This window comes from Formica exsecta, unplaced genomic scaffold (genome assembly GCF_003651465.1).
Source record: "Formica exsecta isolate Colony F162 unplaced genomic scaffold, ASM365146v1 scaffold333, whole genome shotgun sequence".
Classification (NCBI taxonomy): Eukaryota; Metazoa; Arthropoda; class Insecta; order Hymenoptera; family Formicidae; genus Formica; species Formica exsecta.
In genome coordinates this window covers 760393-777184 of record NW_021850582.1, presented here as the reverse complement: position 1 = coordinate 777184, position 16792 = coordinate 760393, and the positions used below count along the sequence as shown (strand labels likewise).

Genomic DNA, 16792 nt, shown 5'->3' with positions numbered 1-16792 from the left:
TCTGAAGATATATATGTTTCTCTCAGCGCAAATGAATATAATTTTATAATTATACCGTAATATTAAAGTTAAATGTATTATAATGTGAGAAGGATTAACTTTATTATTATATATGTATATATATATATATATATATATATATATATATATATATATTATATATATATACATATATACGCATATGTAATCGAGATTACAGATTCATATTTGCTTTTTGCGAGTTTCAATAGAGCAAAAAGTAAGAGAAACTTAACTAAAGAATATCCTTTTATTTTTGTTCGTGCGTGAAAGAGAGATTCGAAAATTATGCTTACTGTCAAGAGTACTTTTTCTAGTACAAAATATGATTTCATGAGAAGCGCACGAGAATTGTGTGATGAAAATATAATAAGTCATTCAAGATTGTATTTACATTTCCGCCTGTTTCCATATATTTTTGTAAAGAACTCGCGTCCGATTATTTTTTATTGTACCACGAAAGTGACAAACACGGGAGAGAATAAGACGGGGAATTAATCTCGTATCATGCAAAGATCATATTATCAAGTCTCTTTACGACAATACCAAAGACACATTCGTGGAACGAGTAAAACGATGCGTAATTGAATTGCGAAGATATATAGATACTGTAAATTTAGTATCATCTTTCTCCGATTCAGAATAATAAGAATAATGTGCCACTGTATGTGTCGTACGCAATCAATAAGGTTTTCATACTCTCAGTTTTGTGCGAATCTCGTACGATTTTTAATATCTTTTCATGAAACGAAGACGAAGAATATGAATAAAGTAAAAAATTATATATGCAATATTTTACTATTCCACAGCTTTGAAACGCGATTGTAATTTAAAAGATATTTCATTATCGAAATCAATTTAAAATATGTAGTTTTGTGACTCGAACTTTTAGCAAGGAGAGAAGATACATTATACTTATAATTCTGAAAAGGGACACAAGCATTCGACAGAGTTTACGATATAGAACATCCCTATACACACTTACATATTTATATACATATATACACACACGATATACCCCTATATGTGTATGTATATACCTTACACAATGCTGTATACATACCGGCGTTCGTCGTGTATTTGTATGTACATCCTCCGCGCGACATGTAATTAAAGTAATACTAATTTACATATTTCTCGATTAAACGTGTTTACGAAAGTGTATCAATTACTATATCGACAATAACGACGAAAGTTCGTGGAAGAATGAAAGTAATATGTTGTAAGTACAATAAATAGACAAAAAGAGAGTTTCAGAGAGATATATATTATATTAAATTGTAAAAACGACGCGAAATTCTCGCGAAATTCGTACATGTTATTACATAATCATGGCAATTGAGATAATGTGATCCATTTATTCCTTTTTTTGAAAATATTTTTAATTAGAAATATGTAGTTAATCAAATTTTGATATTTATTATATATATATATATATATGTTTTGTTAAGAGCATCTATTTTATCTTTTATTCTTTGCAATGTTGTTTATTCGATATTTTGAGACGGAGCGAGAATTTCACGCCGAGAATATAGAAAGTATTAATCAATAAGTGTTATCATACTAAGCTTTTGATGGCTTGATATTACGTATCAAGTGTAGATTAGTAAACTTTCTCATTGTTACTATTTCCGTTTGTGGGAAACTCTCGTAGTTATATTCTCGATTATACTCTCGAGCGAGGATCCGAGAAGACTGTTTTGCGTCACGCGAAATATTTGTCATCGCTCTCTGTTCAAAAATGCGATTGCGAGATAGCACCATTAAACGAAAGAGATTGCGTTGCGATATATATGAATAATTGCATTGTGTAAATTGCCTTTTACAATTGCAATCTTAATTGTCAGGTTTTACTTTAAAAACTTTATTTTCGCAAAGCGTTTAATTCTCGCGAAAAAAAGTTATTTCCGTGTTGTACTGACTATTGTTTTCTTTCGGTATGTCTTGCTGGTTAAGAAATACTGCGCGTTGAAGCTTAGTAGACAATAATATGGTGTTAACTACGTATACTTATATACACATTTGTTAAGAATTATCGATTTAATTAAGATTACGCGTGAATCAAAAGAATCTGCTCTTCCTACGTTGGAGCAAAATACAAATTCAGCGTCAATAGCGGACACACGATGATCGTGATTCACATCTTCGTGTATTCAGAATTTTCCGACGCGATTTCCATAAGAGTTGATTAAGAAATTAACGGAAATTTAATCGATTCTCAGTGATATTTTCACTTGTTCGTCTAAAGGAAGCGACGGGGTCTCGATTGAACCGCGATTGATTTTGACGCAAGATTTATAGAAATGGCGCAACTTAAATTTGGATGTTTAGAGAGACAAAAGCTCTACCAGAGACACGCGTGTTTTTTTTTCCTCCTTATTGTAACTCACGAGAGAACGAAGTCGATTTTAATCGTCGACAGATATATCCTCGTCCTTTATGCAACTCTATATACTTTGTTTATTGTTATAATCTCGCCTCTTTACGAGAATAAAATTATATATTCCGGAGATGTTTTCTAATAATCTTCCAAGCGAGAGATGACTGTACACACAACAGTGCGAACACGACAAAAGAATCTATTTTGATCGTTTGTATTAGCGGGCTCGTTCTATACTGTACGTGTATTAGAGAAGCATTTTATGTATCGCATTGTTAGAGATTATTGTTATCAAACGCCGGTGCAATCTGGTTTGTTACTGATTATCGCAACGCTAATTATTATGTAAAATATGTATGTAATACTGTAATTTTCAATGTATCATGTAATTAAAACGAGAGGCACATTCTGGCGGTAAATTGACAATAAATCGTAAGCCAATCTTTTCAAAACTCGTTCCACCTGGATCTTTGAGCGAAGCGCGTATTATTAACGGAAGATAATAAATGCGACAATTATTACCAGAGATTCGCGATTTATATCGTGTCAGTCCCGAGGAAACCGATCGACCTACAAATAGTATTCGTAAAGAAGAAATGCAAGGTGAGAAAAAAAAGACACAGTCCGCGAACAAAAACTGACATTATTATCGTAAACAAATCTCATTGATAATTATTGATCCTTGCTTAGCCTCGAAGCGATTAGCTGTTAAACGGATATGCCCTTGTTCGCATTTGCATCTTTTTTCAATTTATTGCGTTATTATATTTACATACAGATGTTTGTGCATATATTTCTGCATGTCTCACTGTCGTAACGTTTATTTAACGAATTAAATATACACAATCGTACGCGTGATAGTTCTTTTTCTTTTATTTCCGTATATTATTATCCTAAAATATAATATATGCATACATTATGATGTCGAGCAGACGAAAACAAGTAGTTTGCAACAGTTGAAAGAGATAATACCGCGAGAGATCTCTCTCAATTTTCCATAAGCAGAACAGTAATTTGTGTGCGACAATCGTTAAATAGACGCTTCGAAATCATTTCTAATGTTGCATAATGCTTTGTTTATGGTAACGTACCATCTAGTAGTTATGCAGGGAGCATTTCCGCGAGGCACATACGCGAGAATTAACTCTAATAATATCCCGTGAAATTAATCTATTACGCACGCGGAAAGATGATTTCCTAATATGTCTGTAATCATTTGTGAAACATCGAGGATTATGTAGACGCACAAATCACATCTCTGACAAAATGCTGCACTTTCGTAAAATGTGACAAAATTTTCATTCCATAAAAAAAATCAAAATTTTTTAAAATAATGCTTTTCCACCTTAACATAAAAAAAAAAAGAGCGTGTAAAAATTCCAACTAATAAAATATATTGTATGTAATTGAGAATTTTAAGGATTAAAAGTTTTAGTTACGTAAAATTGAAAGTTTTTTTAAAAAACAAAGCTCAATCTGAATTACCGAAAACTTTCGAGTAAAAAAAAATTAAATGATTATATTTATTTAATTCTTTATGAAATAAAATTATAAATAAAATTTTATTTAATAAGAAAGGATCCGCAGACACACATATGCGTAAAGGATGGGCAATTCTCGCGACTATTACATGAGGATAAGATTAATCTACGTGTCGTATATCTCATACGGGGCAAAAAGAATGTACGTATACACACGTGTGTATCGCGCGGCATGGGACGCTCGCGTGCGTACTCAATCGGCGCGGTTTGTCGCACGCGTATGTCATATACTGTGCGTGCGTGCGTGCGTGCGTTTGTGCATCGCACGCGGGATGCGAAGCGGGAGAGGAGCGGCCTGTAAGATATGGCCGTAAAAGCGTCGCCGTCGTGCGAGTTGTACTCCTCGTCACTTTCTAAATTCCCCCGCGCGCACAAGCGATATATATCCCTCGATGACTTTGCATTTTGCAATCGTATACGCACGGCGGCGGGATTCGCATCCGTACGGTGATTTTTCGTGCCTGAATGTTATATCACAAATCGCGGGATCACCGCAGGAGATGGCGGTCAGTGTCGTGAGATACCACGCTCTCCTCGTGCTCTCTTGTGCCCTGCTGCAGTATCGTAAGTACCGGAGTAGCTCGATGTTTCGTTATCGTATCGTCTATACTCTCGATTCATTCATCTTCGATAAGTACGTTCGATTTCTCGAATCTCAATTATTCGTGGGTGCGCGTTGTCGATTTTGCGGATGCGATCTTTATCTAAGAGAGTGATCTAGGCATCTTAAAATAAGAGTTTCCTTTGCTCTCCCCTTTCCTTCCGCTGCCCGCTTTTGCCTGTATATTTCTACAAAGTCAACGCACGTGGTAAGTCAGAAAATAAAAATGCTTTTTGTACAAATGTGATAAGGCATCTTGTTTGTCACTTTAAATTAAAGGTAAAAAACTTTTCTATTTTTACTGTAAAAAAGAGCTATGTTTCGAATAAGAATATTGTCAAACAATATTCTGGTTTACATCAATGTCCACTTAGTCTTAATTGCTTTTTTATTCGACATCTGTGCGCTTTTTATTTCTTACATCTTTCGATTATTTTTTAAATATATCTCTTAATTATAATTCTCTTCTATTTGTTATTAATTCTTATTGATTATTTATTAGCTTCTTAGAATTTGTACTATTTTAACATACATTTTATATTGTAGAAGACGTTTTGCACAACAGTGTCAAAATTAACATGAAAAGGAATTCCGCTTTTGTAATATAACTTTCTTCGAGACTGAAACTGTAGCATTCGCGATAACTTTTACTTTCGATGAGTTTGACTTTTACTTTAAGTAAGATAAGTTTTATTTCACTGATGTGAGCAAAACAAGCTCTGTTTCCTTGTTGAATTATCATAAAGTGCTACCACATGTATCGATTGCAAAAAAATATTGTATCCAACACAAATCTGAGACTCACGATTAATTATCACATAAGGAAAGAATTATTCGGGCGTTAAAAAAACGGCTCGATTAAAAATTGGCGAAAAGATGAAGGAAAGCACGAGTACAACATCTTCCATTTCTCTAAGGCTAAATTTATTTATAACATCAGCGATACTAACTAGAATGCGGACCTTCACCCAGTTTTGTATAACGATCTAATTATTTCTAATCCGCGAGACACGTAATCCAGATTATACGATTAATTGACTAACCGTATTAACTAATTGTAAATGTAAGCGTCATTCGTATATTGAAAAAAAAAAGGAAAAGAAGATTAAATCGATCGATCTACAATTATTTTTCCAGACAATGCGATGGCTCAGGACAAAACCCTTAAAGATCTCTTCAACAGCACGTCCTGTGCAAAATCACCTTACATCTGTCCGCATCCGCAGATAGAGTTCTATTTGTACACCAGGTACCCCTTTTCTGTTCTTTCAAGATTAAATTTTTATTTAATAAAAATTACGATTTAAATATAAATCAGATATTCTAAATCTTAAGGTTGGTCTTAAGATTAATTTATATTTTACGCTCAAGTAAAGTATCGATTGTATCGATCGTTTCCAAGTTTCGAAAAGCAAAAAGACTCGTAACGAGGAAACAGTCAACGTTACTCTCGGTTTCAAGATCACGATCATTTCATTCTCTACTGAAAGTAACCTCCTTTCCAGACTCACCTTTCTCCGGCATCTATAGTATCGTCCAATGCTCTCACTATCGTCTCTATATTTACGTAGCGGACGTGAATTGCATCGGCGAAAAATTGCATTCATACCAAGTATAATACATATGCATACGTACCTCGCAATTTTCAGGGAAACGCAACAAAATCCGCTGCTATTAGACGTTCGAGATTTTAGTTCTCTCCGGAATTCCAAATTCAATAAAACCAATCCGACGAAGATCATTATTCACGGCTTCGGCGGTGGACGAAATTTAGCGCCCAGCACAGATTTACGAGATGGTAAGATTAGCCATTTCTTCTAAATTCTTGTATATTTAAATCGTAGCTCATCTTCAAATTTTTGCAACAAAAAATGTTATTCATAATATAAAAAGAAAATACTTGTTTATGTGTAATATAAAATTAATGAATAGTATTATATGACTAATAATGTATCAGGCATTTAAAAAAAGATTAGTTTTCAAAAATAGATAATTAAAAAATCCATTTTATATAAAATTTATCATTTATCTGTATATATAGACGTAGAAAATTAGAAACGTTATAGAGAAACGCGGAGAATAACCATTCGATCAAAATAGCCAAAAATAGCACCACGATTCGATTTCAGCGTATTTCACGCGAGGCGATTACAATATTATAATCGTGGATTACGGTTCGTTGGTACGCGAGCCCTGTCTCTCGCAGATCTCATGGGGCCCGGATTTCTGCTCCAAGTGCATCGCTCATCTGGTGAAGTACCTGAGGGATCATCCGCGCGGCACGAAGGCGGAGAATATACACGTGCTCGGATACAGCGTGGGCGCGCATATCGCTGGACTCATCGCAAATTATTTACCCAATGACAAGCTCGGAAGAATTACGGGTAATTGCTCGTATGCAGCCGATCGCTGTCCCGCAATGTTTAAATCTCCTCTGGACTTAATACGCAATTTTCTTTTTATCGGTTTAACGTCAGAGAGAATTTTTTCCAAGGTGTTAATTTTTCCCAATTATTTTAAAGCCAAAAAATTTGATTTTAATTCTAAATTCTCGAAAATAATGTAACAAGCGAAATTAGAACAAAGATGCGTATCTTTTAATCATACTTTCATATCTATTCATCTAAGATATTACGTCTGGAGAGAGTGTCTATAATTCGTCATTATATAGCATCGACACTAATTCGCCTGCTTTCTGTTTGCAGGCCTCGATCCGACGATATTTTTCTATATGAACGGCAACCGCTCGATGGATTTAGACGAAACAGATGCCCATTTTGTGGACGTGATCCATACAGCCGCGGGCATCCTGGGCCAGTGGGGGCCTACCGGCCACGCGGACTTTTACGTAAACGGTGGCTCGAGTCAGCCCGGATGCGCCACTTCTTCTATACTCCGTAAGTAACGAGCGAAAAAAAATCGATCACAGCGGAAAATACGAGAAAATTAAAAAGACACCTTGTCTTTTTTTAATTAAAACATTGATATAATCGGGAAAGAATTCAAATCTCTCTCTCTCGCTCTCGCTCTCGCTCTCGCTCTCGCGCGCGCATGCATAAAATATCGATAATATGAATGGACCTTTCTTTATTCTCGTAGAAACGCTCTCGTGCGATCACACGAAGGTGACGCCGTATTACATAGAGTCAATCACGACGAAAAAGGGATTCTGGGCGGCGCCCTGCGCAAATCTGTTCTCTTACCTGATCGGGTGGTGCAATCCCAAGAAAGAGGAGCACATCCTGATGGGGGAGGATACCCCTCATACGTAAGTAGTGCAGATTCGTATTTACGCCATGAGACTGCATGCTGTTGCTGCGACAGATTGATATATTTGATATTCCTGAAAATACACGTGTGTCAACAAGAAAAAAAAAAAAAAAAAATATTCAAGAAAAATAACATAATAGAATATTCGCATTGACGTCAGTGTGTCAAAAAAAAAAAAAAAAAAAAAAAAAAATATTCAAGAAAAATAACATAATAGAATATTCGCATTGACGTCACGAAATATTTATGCGGCCGCTTATGAAAAAAATTTGACAGAGCACGCGGCATCTTTTATCTGTCAACAAACGCACGCAAACCGTACGCCCGAGGACTGCCCGAAAAAAGCCAGCGACGGACAAATCGGAAGCAATCGTCCTCCCGCCAGTACTGAGTCTGCTGAAGCAGCTGATCAACATAATTATAGAATAACATGTGTTGGACATGAATCAATCAAAGTTAAGTTATATATATTGTATATGTGTGTGTAGATATATGTTACTTCGATATATAAGTTTTATCTTTATACGTCGCACGCGATATTTTGTACATTTAATCGTTCGAAGAGATCTTGTCTTCTCTCCCTTTTTTTATTAAGTAACAGATATTCCGCCGATTGTATATTGCGCGAAAAGCAAGAAATTACGCGTCTCCTAGATCGCGTTCATTGACATCCGATCGATCGGTACTTAATAGACAGTTTTGCATGTGGTCGACATGTAATACTTTCACCGTGCTATTCTCGCTTACCGCGTTTTATATTTATTCAGTGGCGCATAATTTTTTTTTTTTTTAACGAGACGACGATGTATTTAACAGGCGAATCAACTTATCACTCAATCAATATCCGATCGTTTCAATGAAACATCGTGTATCATTGAGAAGAGTAAAAATCGGGGTCAAATCGCACCGAGCAAAAGTTTTACGCAACGGAGATTGTATCGAAAGTAGCACGAGTTTGTTTTGAGAATTCGTCCTTCATTAAAATTTATAATATTATTTCATAATGGGAAATAAATTTTAGCTCCTGTTGCTAAAAAACGGGAGATCAATTTCATACCTGCGCAACATCTTTTGTTCCGGCGTAAAGTTACGCTCGCTCTGATCAGTCTGTAATCCCGTTTTACGTCATCATATCATATGTCATTAATGATACGTAATTAATTAATTTTGTAACCTGTAATTGTAATCATAATTTAAATCTATAATTCAGGAAAGATACCTTTGACTCCCGTAAAAGAGATTTTTTTTTATAATACAGACACCGCTCGAAGGACCACGTGCAGATGCTTTATTCAATATCCACGATCCCACTTGTTGTCCTTGGTTTCAACAAATATCCTTATACGTAGGTGCAGTAACACCTCGCAACAACGGGCCCCGTGTTTTTTTTATGTTAACAACAATATTTATTACATAATAATTATTACGAGATACGGTAATAACTTCTATGGATTTACAGTACACTGTGTCGCACTAAACCTTAATAATATATATATATATATATATAATATGCAATGGAATGATTACAAGATACATTCTCGTTTCAAGCCAGAGGTTCCTCGATGACCTCGGCGATATCTTTTTTTCTCTTAGGTGGATCTTTCGCGTACGTTTCTCCGGAAAGGCATGACCCTTCCATGATCGCGATGCTCGGGACGTCGATCTGCACTCTCTTTCTCTCTCTCTCTCTCTCTTTTTTACACACATACATACTCGCACTCACACGTACGTACGTATATAGGCAAAGGTGCATCCGAGTTTTCGAGTGTCGGCCCTACAATTTCGAGATTCGACGCGCGACGCCCGACGAGCATAGCGTCCTCTCGAAGATTTCTCACGCTACATGATTTCAGATTAATTAGAAATTAAGTATCGTATATCTTACATTTTATAGAACGTCATTTGGGGAAATGTAAACCGTAAAAATGTAACGATCTTTCTTAGCTCATTCCGTATCGTCAAAATTTAACCTCAGTGTAAGAGTCTCTTTCGTGGACGATCTATCGCTTCAACGCTCGATGTAAATTGATTAATAAATTTGAAAAGGAAATAATCGCACACCTGTTGACCAGATTTTAATCTTACCATCTCGGGCCGGATAGTCGTGTTCGATAAATCTCTCATCATCTGACCGATTACACATCCGATTATTCTCTTTTCTTCCTATGAAAAATTGGTTTATATTGTATTACATTATATTCACGAGATACTTGTTAAACTCTGTAACATTTTGATTTATAACGTAAAAAAATTATAAAAATTTTAAAAAGAATTTGGTTACAAGAATTCTGAAAGATTCTGAAATTCTATTAAATATTTGTTACAAGAAGATATATAAAAGCGACAATAAGTCGTTTATATGTAACAGAAAATAAATATATTTTATATATATAGATAAAGAGATAAAATTAAAAAAATTGCTGATGAAATATATTTTATAGTTGTAGAAAGAAAGAGAGAGTTAATATTTACTTGATTAATGTATTTTTGTAATATACGTTAAAAGATTTTACATAATTCTTGTAATTTGCAAAAAAAAGCTGAAAGAAAAGCAGACCTGTTCGCGAAGACCGGGATTGGTGATCACCTCAAGTATATCATTATCGGATGTTATCGTATATTCTTATATATCATATCGTGACTAGAACTTGATATAGCATATATGTATAACTTCTCTCTCGGAGGGGGCGTTAAAATTAAAATTGCATTAGCTAATAACATATAATCGAACAGAGTGAAAACTGACAAACGGCGAGGAATCGTAATCTCTGAAAGGACTCACAGCTGATGTACATATGTATATTTATAAAAGAAATTAGACTTTCAATTCAATCAGACGAGAAAGAGAGAGACCATAGAGAGAGAAACGAAGGCATCACTTTTTAAAATCAACGACTTTGACCAATCGTATCGAACTTGCATCATCAATAGGTATTCTCCGCAATTCAAAAATTTGTCGCAAAAACAAACAAGCTATATTTTGCGCAAAAATGGCCTGTTCGCCAACAAACTTATATTCGTGAAAACATTGGAATATCTGCAATTAATATTATTATAGAATTTTGCTACATATTTTTATCACACCGCGATGCTTATACAATCCTTTCAACTTCCCCGTTTCCCGTGCGTCTGTATTTCACACTGATCGTAATTCCCCACACAGATATCCTCGGATATCTGTGATATCCAAGGATATCAACATGGGACACGCACTGCTCTTTCGATTGCTCGACGATATTATGGATGATTAATGGATGTGGATTAAGTCGAGATGAATAGGCCCGTTCGCGATTTACGACTAAAAAACGATAACAGTATCTGCAGATAATATATAACTCGCAATATAATGTATATTATGCGTATAATATAATATATATATAGTATAAAATATATTATGTGTATAATATATATATATATATATATATATATATATATATATGTATATATGAATATATATGTATATATTTTACACAGTTGCATGCAGATGCGCACGTCCGTCATATATCACGCATAACGAGCGATGGATGGATGACAGCGAGTAGAAAATTGCATATAGTCACGCACGAAAAGTCACCGTACGATTGCGATATACGATACGATTCTTCTTCTACAAAAATCGGGCATGGTTTCGAAAGAAATGGTAAATGTGAAACGTTACAATCTCAATGAATTTTTACAACGAGAACTTTCCTGCATTTTAGATCTGCACCCGACATTCGAATCAATCCATCAGAGTTGCTCTCTTTATTTTCGAGAATGTTTTATGCAATGAATATACGAATAATCATAATAAGAGTAAAACAGTAATAGTTAATAATGTGCTATATAATAAGGTAATAGAATGTAAATTATATGTAATGTGTCAAAATATTATTTAAAAAGTTTATATTTTTCATATTTTTCTTATTTAATCGTAAAAGAATATTTTTTGATCACCTTAAAAATCGAAAGATAATTCTACTCGCGTGCTTTATTTCGTATCGTGGATCGTTCTCCGTACAAGTGGCGCATAATGAGTGGCGAGAGTAGTTTAACTATAGCACACGGGGTTGTATATCGCCGATTCAAGCATTGCCTGTTTGCACGAAAATATGCCGGGGTGTCGTTTTACTCGAAGATCGATATGGAAACGTCCATCGTCCCTGAGCGAAGCTTATGCACATTCACTGAGCCACGCTGTGACCTTTCGAGCGCACGAGAGAGTTCAGTGCACGACGCGATCTCGATTCTTTTTTAAGTGACTCAAAATGACGCGATGAATTGCAAAAATGCGTAAGATGTGATGGCCAGTGGCAATTTTTAATTAAAGGCCTTGGTAAAAGGAAGAGGAACGGTGTAAAAGAGTGAGAAAAATAGATAAATTAAAAAAAATTTTATACAAACATATATACCATAATTATTTTTATTAAAAGAAATAATTTTATAATTGCCCAAAATTTTGAAAAAAGTAATTTTATGTTAATTCAATTATAGTTTTGCCTCTTGCCAGCATTTATTACTTTGTGTAACACTTTCTTTTACCAAGTCCCTTAATTAGCAATCATAATCCATATTTCAGGGTCTTTTGCGAATTCGATGTTGTCATCCATCACTATTATTTCGCACACAACTGTGAACGTTCGTACCACTTTTGCTACATGTTTCTTCGCTTGGAAGAAAATTATGCCGCTACTTTTACGGACGATATAACCGAAATAGTTATATATAATATTTATAACTTGAACGACGCATTTAGAGAAAGTTTATGACGGAAATCTGCGCCGATCGGCCGAACCAAGATGGAAGCCTATCTGCGGGATAAAAAAAAAATTATACATCGCTGTCTTCCTTGACATCTTTTTGACAGCGAGATAAAGCAGTTTGATTGGTTTTTTAAGAGGCTCTTGATTATTTTGCAAGGCATATCAGATCATCGTTCGGATTGCTTTCGTAATCGTGTGGGACAAAATCCAGAGAGAGATACAAACGCAACGTTGCTCATAATTTCGGGCCGATTGCGTCAAGGACGTATTTCCAGACTAAAAACTACAGCTTTACAAATACACTTCTCTTTATCTTTCTCTCTCTCTCTCTCCCTCTCTCGCGCGCGCGCGCACGCGCGCGTGTTCCTCTCTTTTATTTACATCTCTTCTTCGTGCGCTTTACGTACCGCTGCTCGGCATACAAATGTGCATGAACGGATTTAATGCTAACGTATATCGATATTACATATTTAAAAGCGGAGAGATTCGCTTTTCTTTCCCCTTTTCTCTCTCTCTCTTTCTTCAATTCGATGCATTCACAGAATCGCACTTGATCCGCGATCCAGATCGTTCTCTCGGAGATCGCACGTTTCGTAATGATATTCTCGAAATAGACATACACAGTGAATCATAAAAGTATACCTTTTCGAAATGTTGTCTTCAAGCGATTGATACATTTTTAAGAGAGATATTTCGGGATTCCATCGATATTATATGTATCATGAGTTGCGATATATACTATATATATATAACATTCGGGTGCATGGTCGTGTGTACATCTCTTTATTTTCGTTTCGTTCTCTCTACGAGCCTGCTCGGACAGATCGCAACTTTCCTTCTGCACGATCCAGAATATTCACACGTACAATCTATTATATCACGGTGCGCATATTACATTTACCTTCTATTATTTCAATCACGACAATCGACGCGTTTTATTTTACTGCCTCTAATTAAATATGTTACTCGTAAATGGTAGATGGGATGAGATAATCGATATCAATGGTGTCAATAGCGGGCGACATTGTACATATAGGACGTACATGGTTCTCCTTATACCAATTCCGTTCTCTTCGACAGCACGCTTGTTGTCTCTCTCTTTTTTTAATCCCTTCTTCGTGTAACATGAATACAGATCTGTCTTATTTTAAATACGGAAAGTGCAAAAAGAAGCGCAGCCGAAGAGACCGGATCTATCTCTAGCTAAATTTTTAACTCGCGAGCGATGGCGCCGACCAGGTTGTCAATGGTGAAAATCATTTTCTAATACGATTATTTCACAAGTGAAGGGGAAAGACATTGAAACGTGTATTTGCACCCGATCATATTAATAATAATAGTAATAAAATTGAAAGAAGACATTTATTTTTTCGCGAAAAAAAGAATTGAATACTTTCGATTCAGGGACCGATGTAAAAAATGTTACAATTTTCTTCCTCTGTTTTCTCTTTTATCTCCCTCTCTTTCGTAATGACGGATTGATGATTTCGCAATCATCGACCGGATAAATTAATACTGCAGTTGTTGTCCCCAGTCGACGCCATTCAATCATTTTTCAACAATATATATTAATTCGTGAATTCTCATTAAAGTATTTTAAGTACAATGCTGCTGAGTAATAGCGTGCCATGGCACATGCTATATACCGATACATTATCGTTTAATTCGATAATTGGTCCTGGATAAACGATAGAACCAAACCCGAGTAACGCGCAAGTAAGGGAGGTCCTTCACGATCACGATCTTGCAATTGTCGCGAATATCGCGCGATGGACCGGCGACCATTGCAATCTCGAAGGTGAAAAGTTTGGGGGGAAAATTCTCTTTCAAGGCCTACTACAAGACATGCTATGAGACTAAAAGATATCTTTACACACCGCTATTCTACACTCTACCTTCTCTCTCTCTCTAATCACTCGGCGATCAGATTAATGGGTTCTTAAATATGCGCGTTGTGATAATTAATGCGTTGTGTTGTTTGGATTCCGATCGCCGACGAGAAGGAACCTCTGATCGGCGATTATAATTCGCAAAGTGAAAATATCCTTTCAAACGGCTGATAATATTAGCGGCCTATTACACGCGTGAATTTTCAGTTTTCTCACTCGATCTTATGCTTCGAATTGAAACGTAGCGATGAGAACAAGACATATCATATCGTTAGAACTGCAAAAATCTCACCAAAGATATAAAACTAAATGATTGACGCGATGAAAAAAAAATGGAAAGTTAAGAATCCTCGCTATGGATGTAATTATTTTAAGAACTAATAATTTTAATTATTTTAAGAGCTATTTAAACATATAAATTATACAAAAAGTGCAAAAAAAATGTTTAAAAAATTAATATTTTAAAATCATCTCATACTAAAATCTTGACGTGTATTCTCATCTTTACGCTTCCATCATTTCCGGAAGTAAATGCTGATGAAGATAAACTTGGATTTCCGTAACACAGCTCTCGTTAATAGGATAAATATACAGATGGATATATCACCGAATTAATTTCGAAACATTGAGAGTTGAGAGATACGGGAAAAGGACTCCGAGAATACCTTTTTAATGGCGTATCCCCCTTCCTCTTCCTTCCCGCGTATAAGAGAATTTCATTCTACAATAAATTACTTTAATCTTCATTTGTTATAACGATAATAGATATACATATGTAACGCGTAATTATATAATCTTACATATCGAGTAAACGCTACGATACAAAGCTAAAATCAATAGATATCGCCAAATAGTCTCCATTCTCGCTATCCTTGGTAACCATTAACATTATTATTATTATTATTATTATATATTATTATGATTATTATTATATATTTATCATTAGTTATCATTATATATTATCGAGAGATCATCCATATCGTTATACTTGAGATGACCACATTTTTTTCTATTGCGCGATTAAGAAAATAGTACAACTATTATAAAAATTTTAAAAAGAATTTGGTTACAAGAATTCTGAAAGATTCTGAAATTCTATTAAATATTTGTTACAAGAAGATATATAAAAGCGACAATAAGTCGTTTATATGTAACAGAAAATTTGTAAGAATAAATATATATATATATATATATATATTGTTTGTAAATATTCAACATTTTCGTTTCTGTTCAATCGATATCTCAAAAAGGACGCCGCGTTACTTGAAATCATTCAACGTTACATCTGAAATTCTATTAAATATTTGTTACAAGAAGATATATAAAAGCGACAATAAGTCGTTTATATGTAACAGAAAATAAATATATTTTATATATATAGATAAAGAGATAAAATTAAAAAAATTGCTGATGAAATATATTTTATAGTTGTAGAAAGAAAGAGAGAGTTAATATTTACTTGATTAATGTATTTTTGTAATATACGTTAAAAGATTTTACATAATTCTTGTAATTTGCAAAAAAAAGCTGAAAGAAAAGCAGACCTGTTCGCGAAGACCGGGATTGGTGATCACCTCAAGTATATCATTATCGGATGTTATCGTATATTCTTATATATCATATCGTGACTAGAACTTGATATAGCATATATGTATAACTTCTCTCTCGGAGGGGGCGTTAAAATTAAAATTGCATTAGCTAATAACATATAATCGAACAGAGTGAAAACTGACAAACGGCGAGGAATCGTAATCTCTGAAAGGACTCACAGCTGATGTACATATGTATATTTATAAAAGAAATTAGACTTTCAATTCAATCAGACGAGAAAGAGAGAGACCATAGAGAGAGAAACGAAGGCATCACTTTTTAAAATCAACGACTTTGACCAATCGTATCGAACTTGCATCATCAATAGGTATTCTCCGCAATTCAAAAATTTGTCGCAAAAACAAACAAGCTATATTTTGCGCAAAAATGGCCTGTTCGCCAACAAACTTATATTCGTGAAAACATTGGAATATCTGCAATTAATATTATTATAGAATTTTGCTACATATTTTTATCACACCGCTTATACAATCCTTTCAACTTCCCCGTTTCCCGTGCGTCTGTATTTCACACTGATCGTAATTCCCCACACAGATATCCTCGGATATCTGTGATATCCAAGGATATCAACATGGGACACGCACTGCTCTTTCGATTGCTCGACGATATTATGGATGATTAATGGATGTGGATTAAGTCGAGATGAATAGGCCCGTTCGCGATTTACGACTAAAAAACGATAACAGTATCTGCAGATAATATATAACTCGCAATATAATGTATATTATGCGTATAATATA

At 34.8% G+C, this 16792-nt stretch overlaps 2 protein-coding genes across 2 annotated transcripts in view; one reads left to right on the top strand and one right to left on the bottom strand.

Moving 5' to 3' along the window:
* Positions 1 to 3951: 3951 nt before the first annotated feature.
* On the top strand, positions 3952 to 9320 carry LOC115238381 (pancreatic lipase-related protein 2). Its single transcript, XM_029812144.1, has 7 exons — positions 3952 to 4503; positions 5678 to 5789; positions 6190 to 6338; positions 6670 to 6924; positions 7246 to 7437; positions 7640 to 7808; positions 8087 to 9320. The coding sequence occupies exons 1-7, from the start codon at positions 4332 to 4334 to the stop codon at positions 8199 to 8201; spliced, it is 1164 nt and encodes a 387-aa protein (XP_029668004.1). The 5' UTR covers positions 3952 to 4331; the 3' UTR covers positions 8202 to 9320.
* Positions 9321 to 13321: 4001 nt separating this feature from the next.
* The window catches only part of LOC115238380 (synaptotagmin 1), a 13150-nt gene continuing 9679 nt past the window's right edge, over positions 13322 to 16792 (bottom strand). The window contains exon 10 of the mRNA XM_029812142.1: positions 13322 to 15162. The gene's annotated coding sequence lies outside the window, so the exon portion shown is untranslated. The remainder of the gene's footprint in view (positions 15163 to 16792) is intronic.

What these genes read in the sequence shown, in the direction of transcription:
- LOC115238381 (XM_029812144.1), top strand. Translation starts at nt 4,332, where the DNA reads ATGACTTTGCATTTTGCAATCGTATACGCACGGCGGCGGGATTCGCAT. An exon ending in CAGCACAGATTTACGAGATG is followed by an intron (nt 6,339 to 6,669) that starts GTAAGATTAGCC and finishes ATTCGATTTCAG; the next exon opens with CGTATTTCACGCGAGGCGAT. An exon ending in CGCCACTTCTTCTATACTCC is followed by an intron (nt 7,438 to 7,639) that starts GTAAGTAACGAG and finishes TTATTCTCGTAG; the next exon opens with AAACGCTCTCGTGCGATCAC.